The 20225-nt window shown below is 32.9% G+C and overlaps 4 protein-coding genes across 7 annotated transcripts; 3 read left to right on the forward strand and 1 right to left on the reverse strand.

The window, feature by feature from the left end:
• Positions 1-719: 719 nt before the first annotated feature.
• LOC124848505 (inactive protein kinase SELMODRAFT_444075-like) lies at positions 720-6049 on the forward strand. Its single transcript, XM_047326191.2, has 7 exons — positions 720-885; positions 1019-1179; positions 1266-1360; positions 1484-2439; positions 2673-3001; positions 5671-5814; positions 6011-6049. Exons 1-7 carry the CDS (start codon positions 720-722, stop codon positions 6047-6049), a joined length of 1890 nt encoding a protein of 629 aa, XP_047182147.2.
• Positions 6050-7299: 1250 nt separating this feature from the next.
• On the forward strand, positions 7300-10522 carry LPXA (bacterial transferase hexapeptide repeat-containing protein). 2 transcript variants are annotated; one of them, XM_047326184.2, is made up of 10 exons: positions 7300-7463; positions 7543-7631; positions 7819-7943; positions 8031-8139; positions 9036-9128; positions 9232-9348; positions 9455-9538; positions 9870-9974; positions 10053-10139; positions 10233-10522. In XM_047326184.2, the coding sequence occupies exons 1-10, from the start codon at positions 7352-7354 to the stop codon at positions 10350-10352; spliced, it is 1041 nt and encodes a 346-aa protein (XP_047182140.2). In that variant the 5' UTR covers positions 7300-7351; the 3' UTR covers positions 10353-10522. The 2 variants fall into 2 exon arrangements, with proteins under 2 accessions (XP_047182140.2, XP_047182139.2); XM_047326183.2 differs by having other exon boundaries at positions 7302-7463; positions 7534-7631.
• A 119-nt stretch (positions 10523-10641) lies between these two features.
• On the reverse strand, positions 10642-13075 carry LOC124848497 (uncharacterized). Of its 3 annotated transcripts, none has more exons than XM_088114192.1 (4): positions 12926-13075; positions 12582-12694; positions 11234-11314; positions 10642-10927 (listed from the first exon to the last, which is right to left on the reverse strand). In XM_088114192.1, the coding sequence occupies exons 1-3, from the start codon at positions 12987-12989 to the stop codon at positions 11234-11236; spliced, it is 258 nt and encodes an 85-aa protein (XP_087970318.1). In that variant the 5' UTR covers positions 12990-13075; the 3' UTR covers positions 10642-10927. The 3 variants fall into 3 exon arrangements, with proteins under 3 accessions (XP_087970318.1, XP_047182141.2, XP_087970319.1); XM_047326185.2 differs by having other exon boundaries at positions 10642-10992; XM_088114193.1 differs by having other exon boundaries at positions 10642-11022.
• A 3229-nt stretch (positions 13076-16304) lies between these two features.
• On the forward strand, positions 16305-17900 carry LOC148199929 (transcription factor MYBS3-like). Its single transcript, XM_088113841.1, has 3 exons — positions 16305-16740; positions 17003-17199; positions 17301-17900. The coding sequence occupies exons 1-3, from the start codon at positions 16446-16448 to the stop codon at positions 17637-17639; spliced, it is 831 nt and encodes a 276-aa protein (XP_087969967.1). The 5' UTR covers positions 16305-16445; the 3' UTR covers positions 17640-17900.
• The last annotated feature ends 2325 nt before the right edge of the window (positions 17901-20225 follow it).

The raw sequence follows: 20225 nt of genomic DNA on the forward strand, positions 1-20225 counted from the left end.
TTTTCACTAATTAATTCACTAACAAATATGAGGTTTGTTCAATTGTCATTGTTACGAAATTTATGATAGTAATTAAAAATCAATTTGAGGTGATTATCAACAAATATAGGCTTGATAACTTAAAAAAATTTATATATTTCAACAAAATGGAATTGTTGAAAAAAAAAACATTTTAATAAGTTATTTTACAATTAAGTTATTTTATTAATCTTGTAAGCAATATGGTTTAGCATAATTGAGGTTGGTTTAGAAAAATGCATGATTCAATTGGAAGAAAAGATTAGGTATGTAGCAATAATAGGTCAAATAAATTCAATTGGACCGAAAATAGTTCCTTCTCTGTTCCAATTCGGCCACACAAATAGTTAAATATAGGAACATATACATTATGATATCAGTCCTTCAATTATATAATCAATAAGTCTTGTAGACACTAAGGAAATATCTTCTGTTGGCTGATTGCATCTGCCAAATCAAACAAAATGGCAACACCATAATCTATTGTGCATGCCTTTGGCCATTCTATATTTCTTAAATTCACTTCTAATCAATCTCTTCAGTCCATTCAGTTCTAGAGACATTGTCAGAACTTGTTTTTAGCTTATATTTTGTTCTCTCTCCGATTTTTGAAGCTTCTCTTCTCTAAAACACTCCTTCAATTATATGATTTTTTTGTTTATCAAGAATTTGACTCTGATTAGTGATTGGTAATAGTTGAAATGAAGCAAAAGGATTGTTACAGAAAAGTGACAGGGAAAGTGGTGGTGGTTGCAGTTGAAGCAACGAAAGAAGTTTCAAGGAGTGGTTTGATGTGGGCTTTGACTAATGTTGTTCAACCAGGAGATTGTATTAAGCTGCTGGCTGTCATTCCGCCTTTCTGTTCAAGTATTTCTCGTTCATGTCACTTTTGTTATTATTTGGCTAAGAGATTCTTAAAAATGATTCCATATTCAAACATGCTGACATTATCCTAAGACATGACAGCGATGTTATTAACTGTGTTTTGTCTTCACTTCAGACATCAGGGCACTGGGTCTCTCTGGGCTTGCTTTTGCTACTGATTGTATCACTGCTCAGTGGAGATCCCGTTTAGGAACTGTCTCAGATCAAAAAGAAGTTTTTGTGAATTCATGCTCCCAAATGGTGCTTCAACTTCATCAGTTTTATGATCCAGAGAAGGTTAAATCATAACCTTTCAATTTCAGTGTTTCACTTTTGCTTTATGTGTAACATTCTGCTTCTCTCATGTGTCAAAACTTAAATAGATAAAGATCAGAATCAAAATTCTTTCTGGTTCTTTTTGTGGAGCAGTGGCTGCTGAAGCCAAGAGAGCCAAATCAAGCTGGGTGATATTGGACAGGTAAGAAATAATGCAATGAACATGCTAGAGAATTTGTTCTTTGTGCATGTAACGCCAATTCAGTTCTATTTTACGTGTGTGAATTGATGATTGGTAAACAATTTTACGCACAAATGTTTACAGAAAATTGAAAAATGAAAAGAAATACTGCATGGAGGAGCTGAATTGCAGTGTTGTAATCATGGAGCGATCTGGGCCAAACGTTCTGCGATTGAATTTGATCCTTTCAACAAATATGGAGCACAATGCATTTCCAAGAAACTTCAAAGGCAAATCTGAACATGCAAATACAATTAAGTGTCCAATTGTTACTCCTGGAAGTAGTCTTAAACAAGGATCAAAGACTGCTAGTATCATTGGAACACCATCAACACCTTGGACTTGGACTTCACCATTTTATCAATATGGTAATGATGGAGGACGAAGAAAAGATTTACCCTTTTCTCAGAACGAGGTGAAAAATGTGGAGGAAGGTGTATCCAATTCAGAGAGTGAAATTATTATGAGTTTGTCATCCTGCGGGTCATATTTCCAGCCATGGATTTCAAATGCAATTTGTGGTGATGAAGAGTTTTCGAAAAACATTAACATTAACGAGGCTCTGGTTCATAAATTGGATCACGATCCTGTGTTAGGAGTGCTTAATTGTAAAATTGATGTGAACATAAGCAGAAGTGTCAGAGAAGCAATTTCACTAGGCAGAAATGGCACTACTGCGTCACTCCCATTGTGCTCTATTTGTCAGCATAAGGCACCTTTGTTTGGGAATCCTCCAAGATGGTTTACATTTGCTGAACTGAAACTTGCCACTGCTGGATTTTCACAGGAAAATCTTTTGGCAGAAAATGAGGTTGGATCTGTACACCGTGGAGTCCTATCTGATGGGCAGGTTGTTGCTATCAAGCAGTGTAAATTAGCTGCTACTCAAGATGATGAAGAATTTTCTGCACAGGTTCAGGTCTTAAGCTGCACACAACATCGTAATGTTGTGATGCTAATTGGGTTTTGCTTGGAGTATGGAAGAAAAATTCTGGTTTATGAATATATCTGCAATGGATCTCTATATTCTCATCTTCATGGTAAATATTTTGAATTTCAAACCATTCAATTTGTATATAGAAAATGGCAAGTTTCAGTCTTTATTTACATAAAAGTTAAAAAAGAACTTTTTGCATTACAAAACTTGCACAGATTAAGTTTTTCTGGTTTGCAAAGCTTTTTGGCATATTTTGTATGCCTTAGAAGGTGCAATTATGTTGGTGTAGTTAATAAGAATATGCATATTTAAATCTTAACAATATGTTGATTGCAGAAAAGAATGAAAATGTACTGAATTGGTCTGCACGCAAGAAAATTGCTCTGGGAGTAGCTCGTGGGTTGAGATACCTTCATGAAGAGTGTAGAGTGGGTTGTATTGTGCACGGCGACATTAGACCCTGCAATATCTTCCTTACTCATGACTTTGAGCCATTGGTATGTCTAAACTTTAATATGAAAATGCATAGGTATTTGGCTCCAGAATATACTGAAAGTGGTGACATCACTGAAAAAGCCGATGTGTACTCGTTCGGGGTGCTATTACTGGAGCTTCTTACTGGACGCAAAGCTTTGGATAGAAGCCACCAATGCCTCCATGAATGGGTAAGCTTTTTACAGTTCATCATATTTGATGACTTGGGCCAAGAACAATAGCAAGTCAAGAGCCTATTATTGCTGAATCTGCTATAAATCAACACCTATCTCCCTTGTATCATTACTTTTGGAATTTACAGAGTTATGTTGTTGCATCTTTGTCAGCCCTGCTCCGCACCGAAAGTCATTCTCCTTGCTTCTTCCCTCACCCTTCTAGCTTTCTTCCATAGATGGTAAGCTATATGAGCTAGTGTCACCTCCACCGAAGCATCTCACTCACCATATAATTCATTAACCTTCACTTGAACCTACTATGATATCCTCTTCGTTTCTCATTGCTTCATGGCTTCAACCTGGATCAAGCCATCATTATGGGTTTAGGGATTTACAAGTTTAGAGATTTATGGTTTAGGGTTTAGAATTTAGGGTTGAAGGATTGAGGTTGGGGGTATGAATTAATGTCTAGGGTTCAGGGTTTCACGTTCAAAGTTTAGGGTTTAAGAGTTTATGAGTTTAACATTTCAGCGATTTAGGGTTTGAGGTTTATGTTTTAAGGATTTTAGTATTTAGGGTGTATGGTGTTTTAGGAGTTTTGGTTTAGGATTTTATGGGTCAGGGTTTGAAGTTTGATGTTTGGGGTTTTAGTGTTTGGAGTTTAGGATTTGAGAAATTAGGGTTTTGGGCTTGGAATTTAGGGTTTAGGTTTTATAGATTTAGGGTTTTATGGGTTTTGGTTTAGGGTATATGATTTGAGGTTTGTGGTTTTTGGTATGGGATTTAGAGTTTAGGGTTTGTAATTTGGGGTTGGAGGGTTGAGGTTGGGGGTATGAATTAATGTCTAGGGATTAAAAGTTTATGGGTTTAACGTTTTAGCGATTTAGGGTTTGAGGTTTAGGTTTTAAGGATTTTAGTGTTTAGGGTGTAGGGTTTTTTAGGGGTTTTGGTTTAGGATTTTATGGGTTTAGGGTTTGGAGTTTGAGATTTGGGGTTTTGGTGTTTGGAGTTTAGGGTTTTGAGTTTGGGATTTAGGGTTTAAGTTTTAGAGATTTAGGGTTTTATGGGTTTTGGTTTAGGGTATATGATTTGAGGTTTGTGGTTTTTTGGTATAGAGTTTAGGCTTTCAAGTTTGAGATTTGGGGTTTGAGTTTGGGGATTTGGGGTTTTCTAAACCTTTAAACCCATAATACCCTGAATCTCTAGACCGCTAAACATCTAAAACCACAAATCCTAAAGCCTAAAATCTTTAACACTTTAACCATAAATCCTAAACCAAAAATTTTAAACCCTAAATCCCAAATCTCAAACCACAAAACACAAAACTCTAAACCCTAAATCTTAAACCTTAACCCCAAACCTCAAACCCCAAAGCTCAAACCCAAAACTTAAAACTCCAAACCTCAAACCTTAAACTAGTAAACCTCTAAATCCATAAACCCCTAAAACCATAAACCCTGAATACTAAAACCTTTAACCCTTAAATCCTATAAATCCCACACCACAAAAACAAAACCCCAAAAAACAAAACCCAAACCCAAACCCCAAAACCCCAAACCCAAATCCCAAACCCCAATCCCCAAACCCCATACCCAAAAACCTCAAACCTTAAACTATATACCTTAAACTAAACTCATAAAAACCCTAAACCGCTACAACACGAACCCTAAACCCTAACCCCAAACCATAAATCTTAAACCCCAAATCTCAAACCCCAAATCCCAAACACCAAAATCTCAAACCTTAAACCCTAAACCCATAAAATCCTAAACCAAAACCCCTAAAAAACCTCACACCTTAAACACTAAAATTCCTAAAACCTAATTCCGAAACCCTAAATCGCTAAAACATTAAACTCTTAAACCCTGAACTCGAAACCATGAACCCTAAACCCTAGACACTAATCCATACGCCAACCTCAACCCTCAAATCTCAAATCCCAAACCCCAAATCCAAAACCTCAAACCTTAAACCCCTAAACTCGTAAATCCATAAACCTATAATGATGGCTTGATCTAGCACATTTGAAAGCCATGAAGCACTGAGCAACAAGAGGATATCAAAGTAGATAGACTGGCAGCGGTTTAAGTGAAGGTTAATGGATTATATGGTGAGTGAGGTGCTTCGGTGGAGGTGACACTAGCTAAGGCAGCCTACCGTCTATGAAAGGAAGCTAGAGGGGTGAGGGAAGAAGCAAGGAGAACGACTTTCGATGCATAGCAAGGCTGGCAAAGTAGCAACAACATAACTCTGTAAATTCTAAAAATAATGATACAAGGGGCAAAGATGCTGATTTATAGCAGATTCAACAATCAAATTCGGTGCCCTATGCTAGGCTGATGATCAATCGTATTTAGTGAATCAAAGACCACATGTACATGTGTGAAGCATGCTGGCGAGAAGGGGTTTCGGCTACACAACCCAATCTGAAAGCAATCTATACTTTGCTCAAAATAAAGTATTTCTTCAATGCTTCTTGCTTGAGATTGTCTTTGAGATCCTTTTCAAGTCTCCTAATCATTTCTCTAATAATTGAGCCTTGATTTCAAGATGGACTTGGGTCCAAATCATCTTGTTGGTTGGTCATTTCATGATGGGTTCTTGACTTGTTATTGAACTTGGACCTAAGTTATCAATATTGAAAATATGTGAAACAATCTTAGTGAGTTCAAATATTTGAATAGGGTTTGGTTGAGCGAGGTGACATTGATGAAGTTGTAGACCCAAACATAAGAAACTGCATCATTGATGAGGAACTTCATCGCATGCTGCAATGTTCCACTCTCTGCATCCAACACCATCCTCGTTTAAGGCCACCCATGTCTCAGGTTGCAAAATTAAGTTTTTTTTTTAATTTATAGTTTATTGCATTGATGTGTTACTATGAATAATGTTTTGTAATTGAAAGTGCTTAATTAATTGTGATTTCCTTTAAAAAATAAATTAATTGTGATTCTTGTTAGCCACATTTATTTTTCTTGAATTATAATGATATAGTTGTTTTGAAGTATATTTCTCGTACAGGTACTCCAGATGTTAGAAGGTTATGTTTTGCAAAGTTGAAAAGAATGAAGAAGAATTGAGGAAGTTTAAGGTGAAGCTGTGTGTATCGTGATGAAGTCGAAACATAGATTTTGATGAAGTCATTCATATTGTTCTTAATAATCAACGAACTTTATTTTTTACTTTTATTGTATTTTATAAACAATTCATATTCTTCTTAGTGCTTTTAGTTGTTTGCCAATGAATTAAATAGTTTTTTTTAGTTTTTTTTTATCTCAAATATAAAAATGCATGTTTGGTGAAATCTACACTCATATTTACACTTTCCACTCTTAAATACCGTTTGATTTAAAGAAATAATTTAACTTTTAAATTTCCCATAAATTTAACTTTTTAAAATTAAGCTTTTATTTTAAAAAAACTATGCATATTAGAGTGATATTTTAAATTCATTTGTTTGTTTCTACATGAAAAATGTAAAATAAATAATAAATAATAAATAATAAATAAATGACTTGAGTTTTAAATTTTTCATAAATTATGTTTTTAATTAAATATTTAATATACATTTTTTATTAACTATCTTAAAATTGTATATTTTTTAATCGAGTATTTCTCGTTTAATTTTATTGTTAAGTGAATTAACATAACAATAGTATAAATAATCTTTGTAACCTTGATTATTTTTATATAAAAAAAATTGTTTCATTGTTTTTAAATAAGTACTAAGATAAAATTCAAATTAACCATGTGGAGTCATAAGATAATATCGTTTCGTAAAAATAATTAAGGTTGAAGAGCTTTTTTTTATTGTAAAAATTGCAAAATAAAATGATACATTTATGAATATGTAATAAAACAATTTTTTAATAAGAATTAAATTGAAAAATCCAAATTTATAAATTATTTGTTTTTTTAATGTAAAAACATATAACTAATGACAATACAAAATAATACAATATAACTATTCCATAATTTTAATTGACGGCAAAATTAAATAATCAAAATTTAATTAAAAAATATATTTTTTTGAATACTAAATATAGTTAATTTTTTTAATGAAAACTTAATTTAAAACATTTAAATTTATGATAGAATACAATTTTATTTTTACGTTTATAATGTATATTAAAGTTGTAGTTTTAAGAAATTCAAATCGTAAAAAAATCTAAAGCTTTGAAAATTTCTTTAAATTTTCTTCTTCAGACAGTTTTAAAGTATTAGTATCTAGAATCACTAATATGTTTAATTTGTGTTCTAGAATTCTTAAACAATAGTAATTAGTATAAGAATAACTGATAATGTTTGTTTTTTGAAACAAATTATAATCAGTGTTTTCGGCAATTGAGAAATAGTGTGCTGATGTTTGAAAGCAAAGCAACAATGGCGGGTTGGTTGCTGAAAGCTCGCAGTCGCTGCCGCTTTTCCCTTTCTTCTGCGCTCCATCACCCTCGCTTCATCTTCGTCTTCTCTCGTATGTTCCCTATTCACTCAATTCATTCAAATCGCTCTCTTTCTCTTTCTGATTTCACCGTGAGTTGCAGATGTTGCAGAGAGGGAGCATGTTCACACTTCCACACTCACAAAACCAAGTTTTATCCACCCTACTGCCGCCGTTCATCCCGATGCCCTCATAGGCCAAGTACTTCTTTTTTACTCTTTCTCTCTTTTCAATCCATTGCTGTCTGTCTTTGCTTATCCTTTTATTGCTTCAACCAAAGTTTCCTCCTTTTCTACTGAATCGCCATTGGGTACTTCAAATCACTTTAATAATAATGTTGTCCGTTAATCAAACATATTTTCACTTCCTAATCAAATATTGTGCTTAGGGTGTTTCGATTGGTCCCTTTTGTTCTGTTAGCTCCTCTGCAAAGCTGGGGAATGGTTGTCGACTATACCCTGGAAGCCATGTTTCTGGAAGAACAGAGTTAGGGGACAATTGTACGTTGATGACGTGAGTTCAGTGTTCACACCTAAGATCACTGTTTCAGATAAGGTTTTGCTTTTCTGAATGCTACTTTTTTGTTCCATTATATGATAGTGGTGCTGTTGTTGGTGATGATTATCCTGGATGTACCGTCATTGGAAGCAATAACTCAATAGGATATCATGCTGTGATTGGTGTCAAATGTCAAGACATGAAACACAAGGTATGCTCCACATAAACCGGTGGAGGTTTCTATACATACACAGTCATTCCATGTAATCTGATTAATGACTTCAGAATTATGATTGTCATTGTTTATTGTGTTATAGATATGAGTTTTAACATTTTTTTCATAGGGGGGTATTTTGCTAAGGTTAATTGAAAATGCTCAAGAAAAGTCTATAAAAAGTGTTTGACTTTAAGTATTTCTACCTGTAAAAATCCTGACAAGTCTATAAAAAGTGTTTGATCATTGTTTAAGTATTTTAATTATGTATGTGTATTGCAGAAATATTGAAAGATTGTTTTTTTTTTCAGAAACAAAGCCTGTATGCCTTGGACGCACTTTTATCTCTTTTAATTTGCTTGAAGTTTTAAATTGACTTTCTGTTTTCAATTTCTTTTGTTCTTCTTTTCCTTTAGTTGCATTCCAATTTATTAGTTTTTTAACCAATTCTTAATTGACTGGTTTCAAACTCCAAATGTTTCACTGTAAATTGTGCTTCACAGAGATGCATTCTAACAAAGCAGATTGACTTAATTTTTTCTTCCAACTTCAATGAGCAGTCTTATTCAATTATTACAGTTTGTTTTTATTCTGGACACAACAATTAAGCTTAAGCTTGTTCAAAAAGGCATAGCAATGGTATTAATTAAATCATTGCTCGATCCTCGACTTGAAAGTTCATTGTGTTTGAAGGATGGATACATCAGACTAGTGTGCTCTTCAATACCATGTTGAGGATCTAGTCATAGTAAAAGGGCTAAGCTATTTGGACAAAGTGCATGATTGATTATTTAACTGGTTATATTGTGACATTATTTTCACTGTTTGTGTTCATGTTAAGGGTTGAATTTATTTTGGAAAAAATGTAAGCTTTTAATGTGCCTTTCATGCAGCCAGAGGATGAATGTTTCCTGGAAATTGGAGACAATAATGATATCAGGGAACATACTTCAATCCACCGATCTTCAAAATCAACTTATAGGACGGTAAGAAGACGGCTTCGTTAATTTTTTACAGTAAAGAAAAACCTCAGAAATTTTCGGACACATAAAATGTACCTTATAATACTCACCGTGATCATATGATCAGGTTATTGGTAATGGAAATCTTATAATGGGCTCGTGTCATATTGCCCATGATTGCAAGATTGGTGACAACAATATTTTTGCTAACAACACTCTTCTGGCTGGACATGTCGAAGTGGAAGTAAGTTTTAAAACCTAAATCACCTTTTCATTGTAAAATATGTTTGTTATTTTGTTGTGTTTTAAGCATAGAATTTAGAAAATCAACTAAAACTCTTCGCATGTAGGACTATGTTCACACTGGAGGTGGAACTGCTGTGCACCAATTCTGTCATCTTGGCTCGTACTCTTTTCTCGGTGGTGGTTCTGTGGTAGGTTTTTCTGTTAATCTCAGTCTTAAATTAATCTGTTTTCTAACAAGAGATATGATTTTTCCGCAATCATGCAAGATTTGTACAAAATCTAAGCCAGTCAACGGAAAGTTTAAGCAGGATCTAGTTATCTAGTGACCGAAGGCTGTGGTAAATGTACCCTCAGTGTGGCCCATTTATTTACCAACGGTCTGAATAACAGTATGTTGTATACAATAATCAATATACCCTTATTGAAGAACTTGTTAAGCAAATACCTTTTTACCATGCCAAATTGATTTAGAACTACTGAAGTATGCAACTACAATGTCATGTTCTTACTTAAATGAAGCTTACACAAGATGTCCCAAAGTACGTGATGGTAGCCGGAGAAAGAGCTGAGCTTCGTGGTCTTAATTTAGTGGGCCTTACACGGTGTGGATTCAGCACTGCAGAGGTTTATCACTTTTTAAATTTAGTTGGCCTTAATTGTATTTTCATCACCACTAAACAAATTTTTTGGGTAATGTTTCAGATCAGAAACCTGAGAACAGCTTATAGAAAGATATTCATGTCCTTTGATGCAAATGCGGGGTCTTTAGAAGAAAGGATTGCAGAAGTGGTATTATTTGTTTTGGCCTATTTCTTTAGGGAGTTGGTGAGGTATCTGGTGTCTTCCTTAGGGTGGATTTCTCATGGTAAGCTTATTCTGCAGGAGCTGCATGAAGAATTGGGTCACGTTCCTGCTGTCCGTGCTATGTTGCAGTCTATTCGCAACTCAATTGCAGAAAATCGTCGTGGAATATGCAGGATTAGACACTGGAATGTCTCTTGAAGCCTACAGGAGACAGTTTACAGTGAATTTAGTTTACGATGGAGTGGTTCTTTTCATTGCTGTATTTGAAAGTTTTGTATAGGTACTGAATGTATCATTCTCTAAACACAGGGATCTCGACCCTTAACACATTCTCCACATAATAACCTCACTTGTCACTTTTCTCTCCATCAAGTTTGCCTTGAAATGTATAAAATTTATCGGTAGCTGATCTCTTTCAGAAAACTAATTTATTAACATATGTAAGCTTCCAAAAGAACCACAAGGCTAAAAATTTGCAACAGGAAAATAAATAGAATAGCAAAGCATGCTAAAATATATTGACAATGGATTGAACCCCAAATCTGAATGCAGGGCTGAATATTCTATACATCATTCCAAACAAAAATTATATTGCTCATTTATCTATTTTTCGTCGAGCAGTGGAGAAATGCTCTATAACTGCAAACTGAAGGATGAAATCTCACTTGACGTCTCAGTCAATAGCATTGAAAAAGCACATCAATACTACGTCAAATACGTGCTCTGATAGTACATCAACACTAACAGCGAACATAAGGTATTCTTCTGAAGGCCTGAAATGGACAAAAACTAATGAACCACGCAGCTTTCCAATATAATAAAATGATGCAGATGACACCTTCCCATGCATCCAAAACAAACAAGGAATCTGTCAAAAGGTTTACTCAACATTTGTTTTTCAAAAACCTAATAAAACTGGGACAATTGGTAATTAATTATAGCAAGTGCAGTGAAGATCTTGCATGCGAAAAAAATATTCTAGGATATTTAGGTGGAAACCAGAGTATGAAGGTCTCACTGAATCTACATCTATAGACAATTGAAATTTACAATGGCAATGAAATTATGCTGAATCATACCTATCGCAACTTTTTTGCACGTTTAGAGGATCGTGCCGTCTCCTTTTTTGATTCCTCTGGAGTTTTTAAGTCGATAAATGGCTGAAACAATTGAGACACAGGTAAAGAATAATCAATTAAATTGAAAAACTAATATAACCTACTCTCACTTCATATTTATATTTTAGTACTTCGAAGGCAAGGATATATTTATATTTATAATACTGCGAAAGACACAGTTATATCATTATGACTTCAAACTTTTAAGGTTTGTTTGGATTGAGGATTGAAAAAGGAAAGAAAGAGAGTGTAAAGTTGAATGGTTTAGATTAAGGGAAATTTAGTGGACAATGAAAAGAAATGACTCCCTTATCTCCAATCCTCAATTCAAACAAACCCTTAAGGGGAGGCTGGAGCAAAACTATTTGAAACTTGAAAGGGGGAAAAGTGCACGTTTTAATACTCTAGGAAGGACAATCCATTGGGGTATTCATTATCATACAAAAAATAGAACTGAAAGAATCTGATATCTGCACAGCCATCTACGAATTCCTGAGAAATTAAAAAAATGTCACCATTGATTGACTAAGAAGTAGTGGTGCAAATTATTTGGGGGAGTTAGGGAGGACCATCAACTATCTGGTCCTGTTAGCATGTCTCCAAGGTTGAATCAGTTCCAATGATTTGAATAATCGTCCAACCCGATTGGATTAAATTATGAAGTAGCTTAAAATCTTGGTACTTGGCTTATCTCAAGGAGGGTAACCCTTTAGAAGAGATAATGTGTAGAAAAATCATTTATTAGAATATTAAGGTAGTCTTAACAATATTTTGTTAAAAACGTGCATGTATTCTGTTAAAATCTTAAAAGCGAGAGGTTTTGGAGATTCATATACATTCCCAAAAGTTAAAATAAACTTATTCACCTTAAGTACTCGAGAAACAGATGACAGGAACTTGAATAAATATTCAGCGCATAAGTTAATTATAATCTGGGGGAAATTCAATTTATTTTACTTTCTTGTTTAAAGATAAGTTAATTCAAACGACACTTATTCTCCTAATGCACAGTCCTCGAATTCAATAAGCCAAATCCAAAAGCTTCTACGTGTTGTCAGGTGAACTCTTTTGCAAATGGGCTATGTGACTAGTCTAGGTTTCTGTTTCTGTTTCTTCACAAAACTAACAGTCACAACTCGGTTTCTGTATCTTCACAAAGATTCGACTCAAGTGAGGTAATGTGACTAGTCTAGGGAGTGTGTACCAAGCATTATCTATTTATACTACTTAAATGCCAACAATATAAGAGGCTCTAAAATTAATCAGAGAAATATAATAGAAAATAGACGAAAACGAGTTTGCATTTCACCTCTTCCCATTTGGTTTGAAGTTCCAAAAGCTCTTGACAGTAAGCAAGGCATTCGGCATGGTACACCGCTGCTAGGTCTTTGATTAACGCCTTCCTCTTGATGATACCGACCACTTCAACGATAATTGAAAATTAAAAAAAAATTATAATCAATCAAGTGCACAACTCCCAATTGCAATGTCAATTACAGGATATATCCACAATCACAAATATCAATGCACGCCTGATGTTTCAAATCGAAGCCCTAAACTCAAAATTTCAATGCACGAGAAGACATAAAAAAGAAAACAGAAATCAGAATCTGTAACAGAGAGAGAGAGAGAGAGAGAGAGAGAGAGAGATACTCCGACTAGGATCAAACGGTAATGGAGGATCGGAAGGTTGTGGGGGTTTCGGTTCTTCCGCCATAGCTTTCTGCTGCAGTTCCTCTAAACATGCTGTCGTAACTTCATATTGACTGGGCTCACTCTCTTGGGCTAACAAATGGGCCTTCTTTTTTCTTAGCATTCAATTTGTTTCGGGTTTACGAATATGTATATTATATCAAAATTAATAAAAAGGAATATGTATATTATATCAAAATATTATAAAAAAAATATGTATGAATATTTTTTTCTACTTAATAATATAATAGACATGTATTATAACTGCAATAATTTTTACCAGATGAATTTTGTAAGAAGTGAACTTTAACTCTACAGCTACTAGAAATAAACTTTAAATTTAATTTCATTTCATAAAAAGATAAAATTTGAATTCACTTGTGTATTATAAATTGGTATTTATTTAGTGGATGAAATTTCTACATATAATTGTTATAAAAAGAAATCATAAATAACGTTAAAACTACTGGTTCATGTATTAACAAAATAACAGGGATGTGTGGAACTTGGTGTGCATATAGATATACTTATGTGTCAATAATTGATAATTAAGATGTGATTATGTGTAAGTGAAGGTGATTAGTGATAGATGAAATGAGATAAAAAGTAGGTAAATGATTGGAAGAAGTAAAAGATTTTATAGGGTCTGACATGCAGAATGAAGTGTCGAAAAGTGTCGAAAACAGCTCCCAGTTTCCTCGTCTGTGTAATGACTGTGTTTTCTTTATTTGTGTTGCTTTTGACTTAGGACAGCGATGTTTTCAAGAAGATAGCTCTTGGCAAAATCAGAAGGGCACTGCATTAATGAGGAATGAATTACCATTAAAAAGTTGCATCATAATGAATAAACAGCTGTTGTGATGATCCTTCAGCTGTTGTAAGGGTACTCATACTCTTAATATAATGTATCTCACAGTTGAAAATTTAGTGGCCTGAGCTATTTCTGTAGAAACAAAGTGCTCATACATTGGACATTATATCTTCTGGAGATTTTGGTGATGTAATATTGTATCTATTCAGCTGGTTGATCATCATAAAGAAAAACAAAAGATGTGTAAGATTGATTATTATAATTAATGTGTCGCTGTTTAATAGCTTTTTCTTGGAAGATATTGGTTAGTTTCTCATTGGTATAAGTACTGCATATTTTGTACTAATGGATTTTTCTTCTGGTTTTGTTCTCTGTTTGTGAGGTGGAATTTGATTGATATGTGTTGTATTTTGGGTTCGAATACGTATATACTTTGTATCTGAATATTAAGTTACTTTTCCAAATAAATGAACTTAATGATGAAATATGAAACAGCAGTAGATAAGAGAGGGTGAATGGACTTGTTAACATTTGAAAATAAAAGGTTTCTGGTCAATCTAGAGATGGTAATGGAATATGGGGAGTGAGAACTAGCTTTATTATTTATATCTATTTTTTTTTAAATTAAGGTTATTTTCATATTTAATTAGTATAAATTTTTTATCTTATGACGAATAAATGATTTATTAATTTTAAAAAATAAAAGATAAATAAAATTAAAAATGTATGAAAAACAAATATTAAAGTTTAAAAGTTTGGAAGTCTTTTATTTCTTTATCCTAAATTCTAATGAAATTCTTTTATTTACTAATAAAGAGTACAATATACTAATAAAAAATTACACAAAGACTAAATGAAAATAACTATTTTTGCCATAAAGCTACAAAAACTAAATAAAATACGAAAAATGTCATTAACTTCATAATAATAAAAAAAATTAGTTAATAAATCATTTTGTAAAAGTTAAATAATAATATTTAATTTCAAATGTAAATAATTTTAGCGTATAATTGAATATGAAATACTTGCTAAAACTTTAAAATAAACAGGTTAATTAGGTGAATAGAATAGGAGATATAATGTAAAAAAAAAAAAGTTTTCTTGTAATACTTAACTATGTATTTATACATAATAAGAAAAGAATAATTTAAAACAAATACTATTGTGTTAATTTTTTCAGATTGGTCGTCCTTTCTCTCTTTTTTTTTCTCATTCTGCCATCTGCGTCGTCACGTCCTAAGGAAGCACACAGAAAAAGACGTGTTTAATATATAACACTGTGACTGTTATATTTATTTTATGCAGACAGTGCTCTTCAAGGACTTTGATAGGTCAATGACTAAGTTCAGGAATCAGATAAGAAACATCATATGCAATACTATATATTCCCTAAACACCACAAGATTCCTTCCCAACATAATGCCAAATCACTCTCATACTTCTTCTGCGGTGCAAATCATAGAATAATATACTTTCACAATATTTTTTTTTACAATATTTTAACCTCTTCAACATTCAGGTTAGTGTTTAGATTATTATTATTGATTATGAAATAATTTTAAAATAATAAATGATGTTAAAATGTTATCAAAAAATATTGTCAGAGTATCGTTATCCGAAATTATAACTAAAACAATCTTCACCTAATGCTTAATTAATTAATTAATAATACCACAAACCACTACCAAGGTGCTGGCTGATATAACACCACTTTCTCATGAATAATTTAATCAAGCAAGCATGAGGAGATTTAATAATCGTGCTCATTTTGGAGTGATGGATTAAAATGTAAATCGTGTTCTTATATACTTTTTTTGACAGTATCGTCTAATCAATTGCGTATTCAAGTAATTAATTACTTTTATTACGTATTTATTATCACAGTGCTCAAACACATATTAACTTTAATATCAAAATACTTTCTTTTCTTTAGATAGCATCATACATCGAATGCACCCAATCATACCAAACAAAATATAAAAGACCATAAACACTTTTATTTCATTCTCTTGTATAAAATTATTAACACATATCTTTAATTAGCTGGACTTTACCTATGAATCTCAGGTTTTAATTATGACAAATGTACCTTTGCAAAGCAATCTGCATGCTGCTTTTAAAGCATGATGTGATATGTCTTTTCCCTTCAACTTATACAAAAATTGTATACATAAGATATTTGCAACAGTTAATTACTCATACGTATATAAACCATTATATATGTATAACTATACTTTTCTGTAAAACGGTAAATGAGATTATCTTGTAAATACAGATGAAGTGGTTAAAAACATTAGAAAAATACACGTGTTTTTGTATACGAGGGACATGATGTCTGCGTATGCCGTGTTCAACCCTAAAACTCAAGTACTCACCAAATAAGATAAGGTATCTATATCCTCATGATTTCTTGTGTATAAAAGCGGAAAAGAATAAAACATAGAAAATTATTGCAGAAGCATATATATATATATATATATATTTCAAGAATAAACTATGTCCATCCAATTAATTTCTCTAGGTGTGCTTCCAATTTCACAAACCCCACACCTCATTCATCATCATATATACCACCAAACATGTCTGTTATTGCTGCTCTCTTTTTCTCTCTCTTTCTTTGAAGCTCCGGTTTGGTATTCTGCTGCTGAGGTTGTCAGCTGAGAGGGGAAAATGGGCAGAAAATGCTCACATTGTGGAAACATAGGTCATAATTCCAGAACCTGCTCTTCTTTCAGAGCAACTTTCGTAGGAGTTCGTCTCTTTGGGGTCCAACTACACATATCAAACTCTTCTTCTCTTACCATGAAGAAAAGCTTCAGCATGGATTCCTTGCCCTTATTATCCTCTCCATCTTCCTCCTTTTCTTCATCAAGAATATCTATTGACGACCATCCTGAAAAAGCTTCTGTTGGCTATCTATCAGATTCCGATGGCCTCATTGTTCGACCACAAGACAGGAAGAAAGGTATGCATCACAGTCAAATTCATTCACATTATAGATCTATTCCTCCATCATCATGTTTATCTATTTTCTTTCAATACTTTACCTCACTCATTTTCTCCATTAAAGTTCCATACCAGCGACTTTCGTGTGTTCTTGCTCAGAAAAAACCAGATTTTGTCAAAAACTACTTAATATTTTCTTTCTTCTTTCACCCATCTTTTTATATTACATGTCTTTGATGTATATATGATCATCTTTGTGCGTATATACACATATAATATAGGAGTGCCATGGACGGAAGAAGAGCACAGAACATTCCTTGTTGGACTGGAAAAGCTGGGAAAAGGTGATTGGAGAGGTATCTCTAGAAACTATGTGACTACAAGAACCCCAACACAAGTTGCAAGCCATGCTCAAAAGTACTTTATTCGGCTTGCAACCTTGAACAAGAAAAAGAGACGTTCAAGTCTTTTTGACTTGGTATATATATATATATATATATAGATGAACTCCTTATAGTTACCCCATTTTTATATATGTGATGGAATTTGGTGTTTACAGATATTGATTAATTATGGCAGGTTGGTGGCAGCTCTAACTGTAAGTCAGATGATTTGGTTTCTCCTACTAAATCCAGAGGTGAAATTGAGAACGATGTCACCTTGTCACTTCTTCAAGCACAAGAAACCAAGACAGGTGAGCAGAAAGATAGTGATGATTGTTGTCAAGATGAAGCAGGTGCAGATCATGAAGCTGTTATGTGGCTTCATCCTCAGATGAAATCTTCATCAAATAATAGTAGTGCAGCAATTCCTGATCTGGAACTCACTCTTTCAGTCTCCAAGGACAAGGCTAAGACCATGGAACAAACTAAATCAACCCCTGGTTCCTTCTTTCTTGGACCAATTAGCGTGACTTAACTCAACTATTCATGAATTAATGTTGTCCAGTATCTATCGACTTAAACAAAAGATCATAAATCTCTCCAAAGAAAACACATTTTTATGTTGTTGTTTTTTATATTATTGGTAATCATTAATCAGGCACTAATCTACTGTGCAATCACATGTCTCGATGATATATAGAGCAGATGATTATTTTATATATGTATAATCAAATATTTCTTTGTATAATAGCAAATTATTTTATATATGTATAAATCAACCATGAAATTTTATACACCTTTTTGCTAGTAGTTGACAAGTCATCGACATCATCCACACCTTCCTATATCGGATATTATGCTTAATATATATATCAATGGTATAGTGTAATAAAGTTTGTTCTTCTGAATGCATAATGCACAAGTTTAATCACAAGGAACAAGTATCCTTTTTTAGTGCTTTTCCATGTCAATAACTCAAAGATAATAGCAAAAAAGTAGGTGATTTGATTAAGTTTGGTTTCCTGACTTTTGGCACAAAAGCTTTTTTATTTATAATGTTGGGTTTAATTTAAAGTAAACGATGGATTCTGTTGAGAAGATTTGGACTCCACTACCACTAGGGCTGGAAAGGTGGCCGTCTAGCCTTTAGAATTAAATAATTAAACACGCATATAAAATCTACAATTTCCTTTGTTTTGGAAACATGACTCAACACATGACAGAAATTTGTTCATTAACATTTAATAAAGTGTACCTTTTCTTAGTTCAATAAAATAGGTTGTAATTAGACTCTATTGATTATATTAACATGAAGTACCATACATTAAATATATTCAACAAATTTGGTAATGCAAATAGTTTTGGGTCATTGTAGTATATAACTATAAGTACGTGTCTGGTATATATATGTAGCAGATGTTCTCCAAGGTGTTATACTAAATAAGTTATAATGAGACTTTGGGACAAACTGTTTGTATTAGTATTTATTATGCAGAGAAAATGACTCAATACAAAAACTGGTTAGTTTAGTGAAAGAATCTCATAATTAATCATCGTATTAAGTAATTTATTTTACTTAATCTGATACTCTAACACCTTTTCTCCTTTAGAGGGTAAGATGTTCAAAAAAATACTGAAAACTTCAAACACAATTAAAGGAAGTTGTTTTTGCTTTTCAATGTTTGAAGTAAGCCAAGAAAGAAAATTCAAACGTTTAAGAAGACAAAGTAGAATTTTCCAGAAAGCATACTTGTAAAGCACGTGGCTTTAGTCTATTCTGCATCCAGCTATCAGTGCTTTTAAATTAAGTAATTTTTAAATTGGTCCAACAAAACTCGTGTATCATATGATTTTCATAGAGTATGAATAATAAGGTGTGCTTATGCTTTCTTAATTTCGAAGCTTAGGAAAGTACACAAAACAAGGTAAAATATTTGTTATATGTTTTCTTCCTAATCATTCTTTAACATACAGCAGCAATTGAACTGTTAAGTACACCTAACTTGCCCATTTTTAAAAGGAAAGCCTTTGATGCAGAAGCACACATGAAAAGAAAGAAAACAAAACAAAACTTACTACAATATACCCTAATTATAATCTTGTTGAAAGGGGTGCTTTAATTAGTATTCAAATTTAAGATATTATGCAGCTGAAAATGTTAAGATAAGGATAGAATGAAAATGAAGCTTGTCCACAAGATTCTAAAGATCAAGAATATTATATGTGTCAATCAAACCCAGTAGGGACCCTTTTGTCAGATGTATCTCTTCTGTGTTAAGTTAAAATCCATTAGCTGACAAAATTCTAGACTGCATTTCAATTTACTTATACCTAATATATAGTTCAATGGTTCTTTCTAAAGGACTTTTTTATGTATAGAACTTTTTGTATGTGCCTTGGAACATGAATATAATGATATTTGTAGTGGATTTTAAGAAAACCAACTGCATAATCTCCCAACCATATGCTCATTCTGAATTTTTACGAATGCTTTTATTGCATCTGTCATTATGCATAAGACTGATGTTACATATATTTTTGCTTGGATGACTCAACATGATGTATCATATTTATGAGCACTTTTTAGATATAGTGACATCTCAACCAACAATCCGTGTCTTCTTTACTACCTGTAACCATCTGTGTGGTGTCAAATTGTTGGACTTTTCACTCTATAGCAGCTTTATATATATATACATGCTCTATTATGGTTCACATGAAAATTGTGGATGGTACCATTTTGTCTTTGTTCAATGTTATGTAAGTAGGAGTAGCTTATTTTGGATAATGCAGACACACCTATAATTTACATGAAATTTAATGCAGAACAAAAACGTTAATACAAACAAATTAGACGTCTTAATTCAGGCATCACCAACCCTCTCAGCATCATCATTAATGCTCAAAGCTTCTCACCAATATGCTACTTCTTAATTTGGATGGGACCTCTTTTGACATCTGGTTTCACTTAAACCACTTATTAGTAGGTCTTCTGTAATTTCCTAATTCATTGCTTTAACTTTAATCTGTTACCAGAAAGTAATCTATGATCATATGGCATGAAAAATGTGGGATTTAACCTCATATATTCAAATGGCTGGACCAATCATTTTCTGGTCTC

The sequence above is a fragment of the Vigna umbellata genome, chromosome 4, assembly GCF_029865625.1.
Source record: "Vigna umbellata cultivar VRB3 chromosome 4, Vumbellata_1.0, whole genome shotgun sequence".
In the NCBI taxonomy this organism is placed as follows: domain Eukaryota; kingdom Viridiplantae; phylum Streptophyta; class Magnoliopsida; order Fabales; family Fabaceae; genus Vigna; species Vigna umbellata.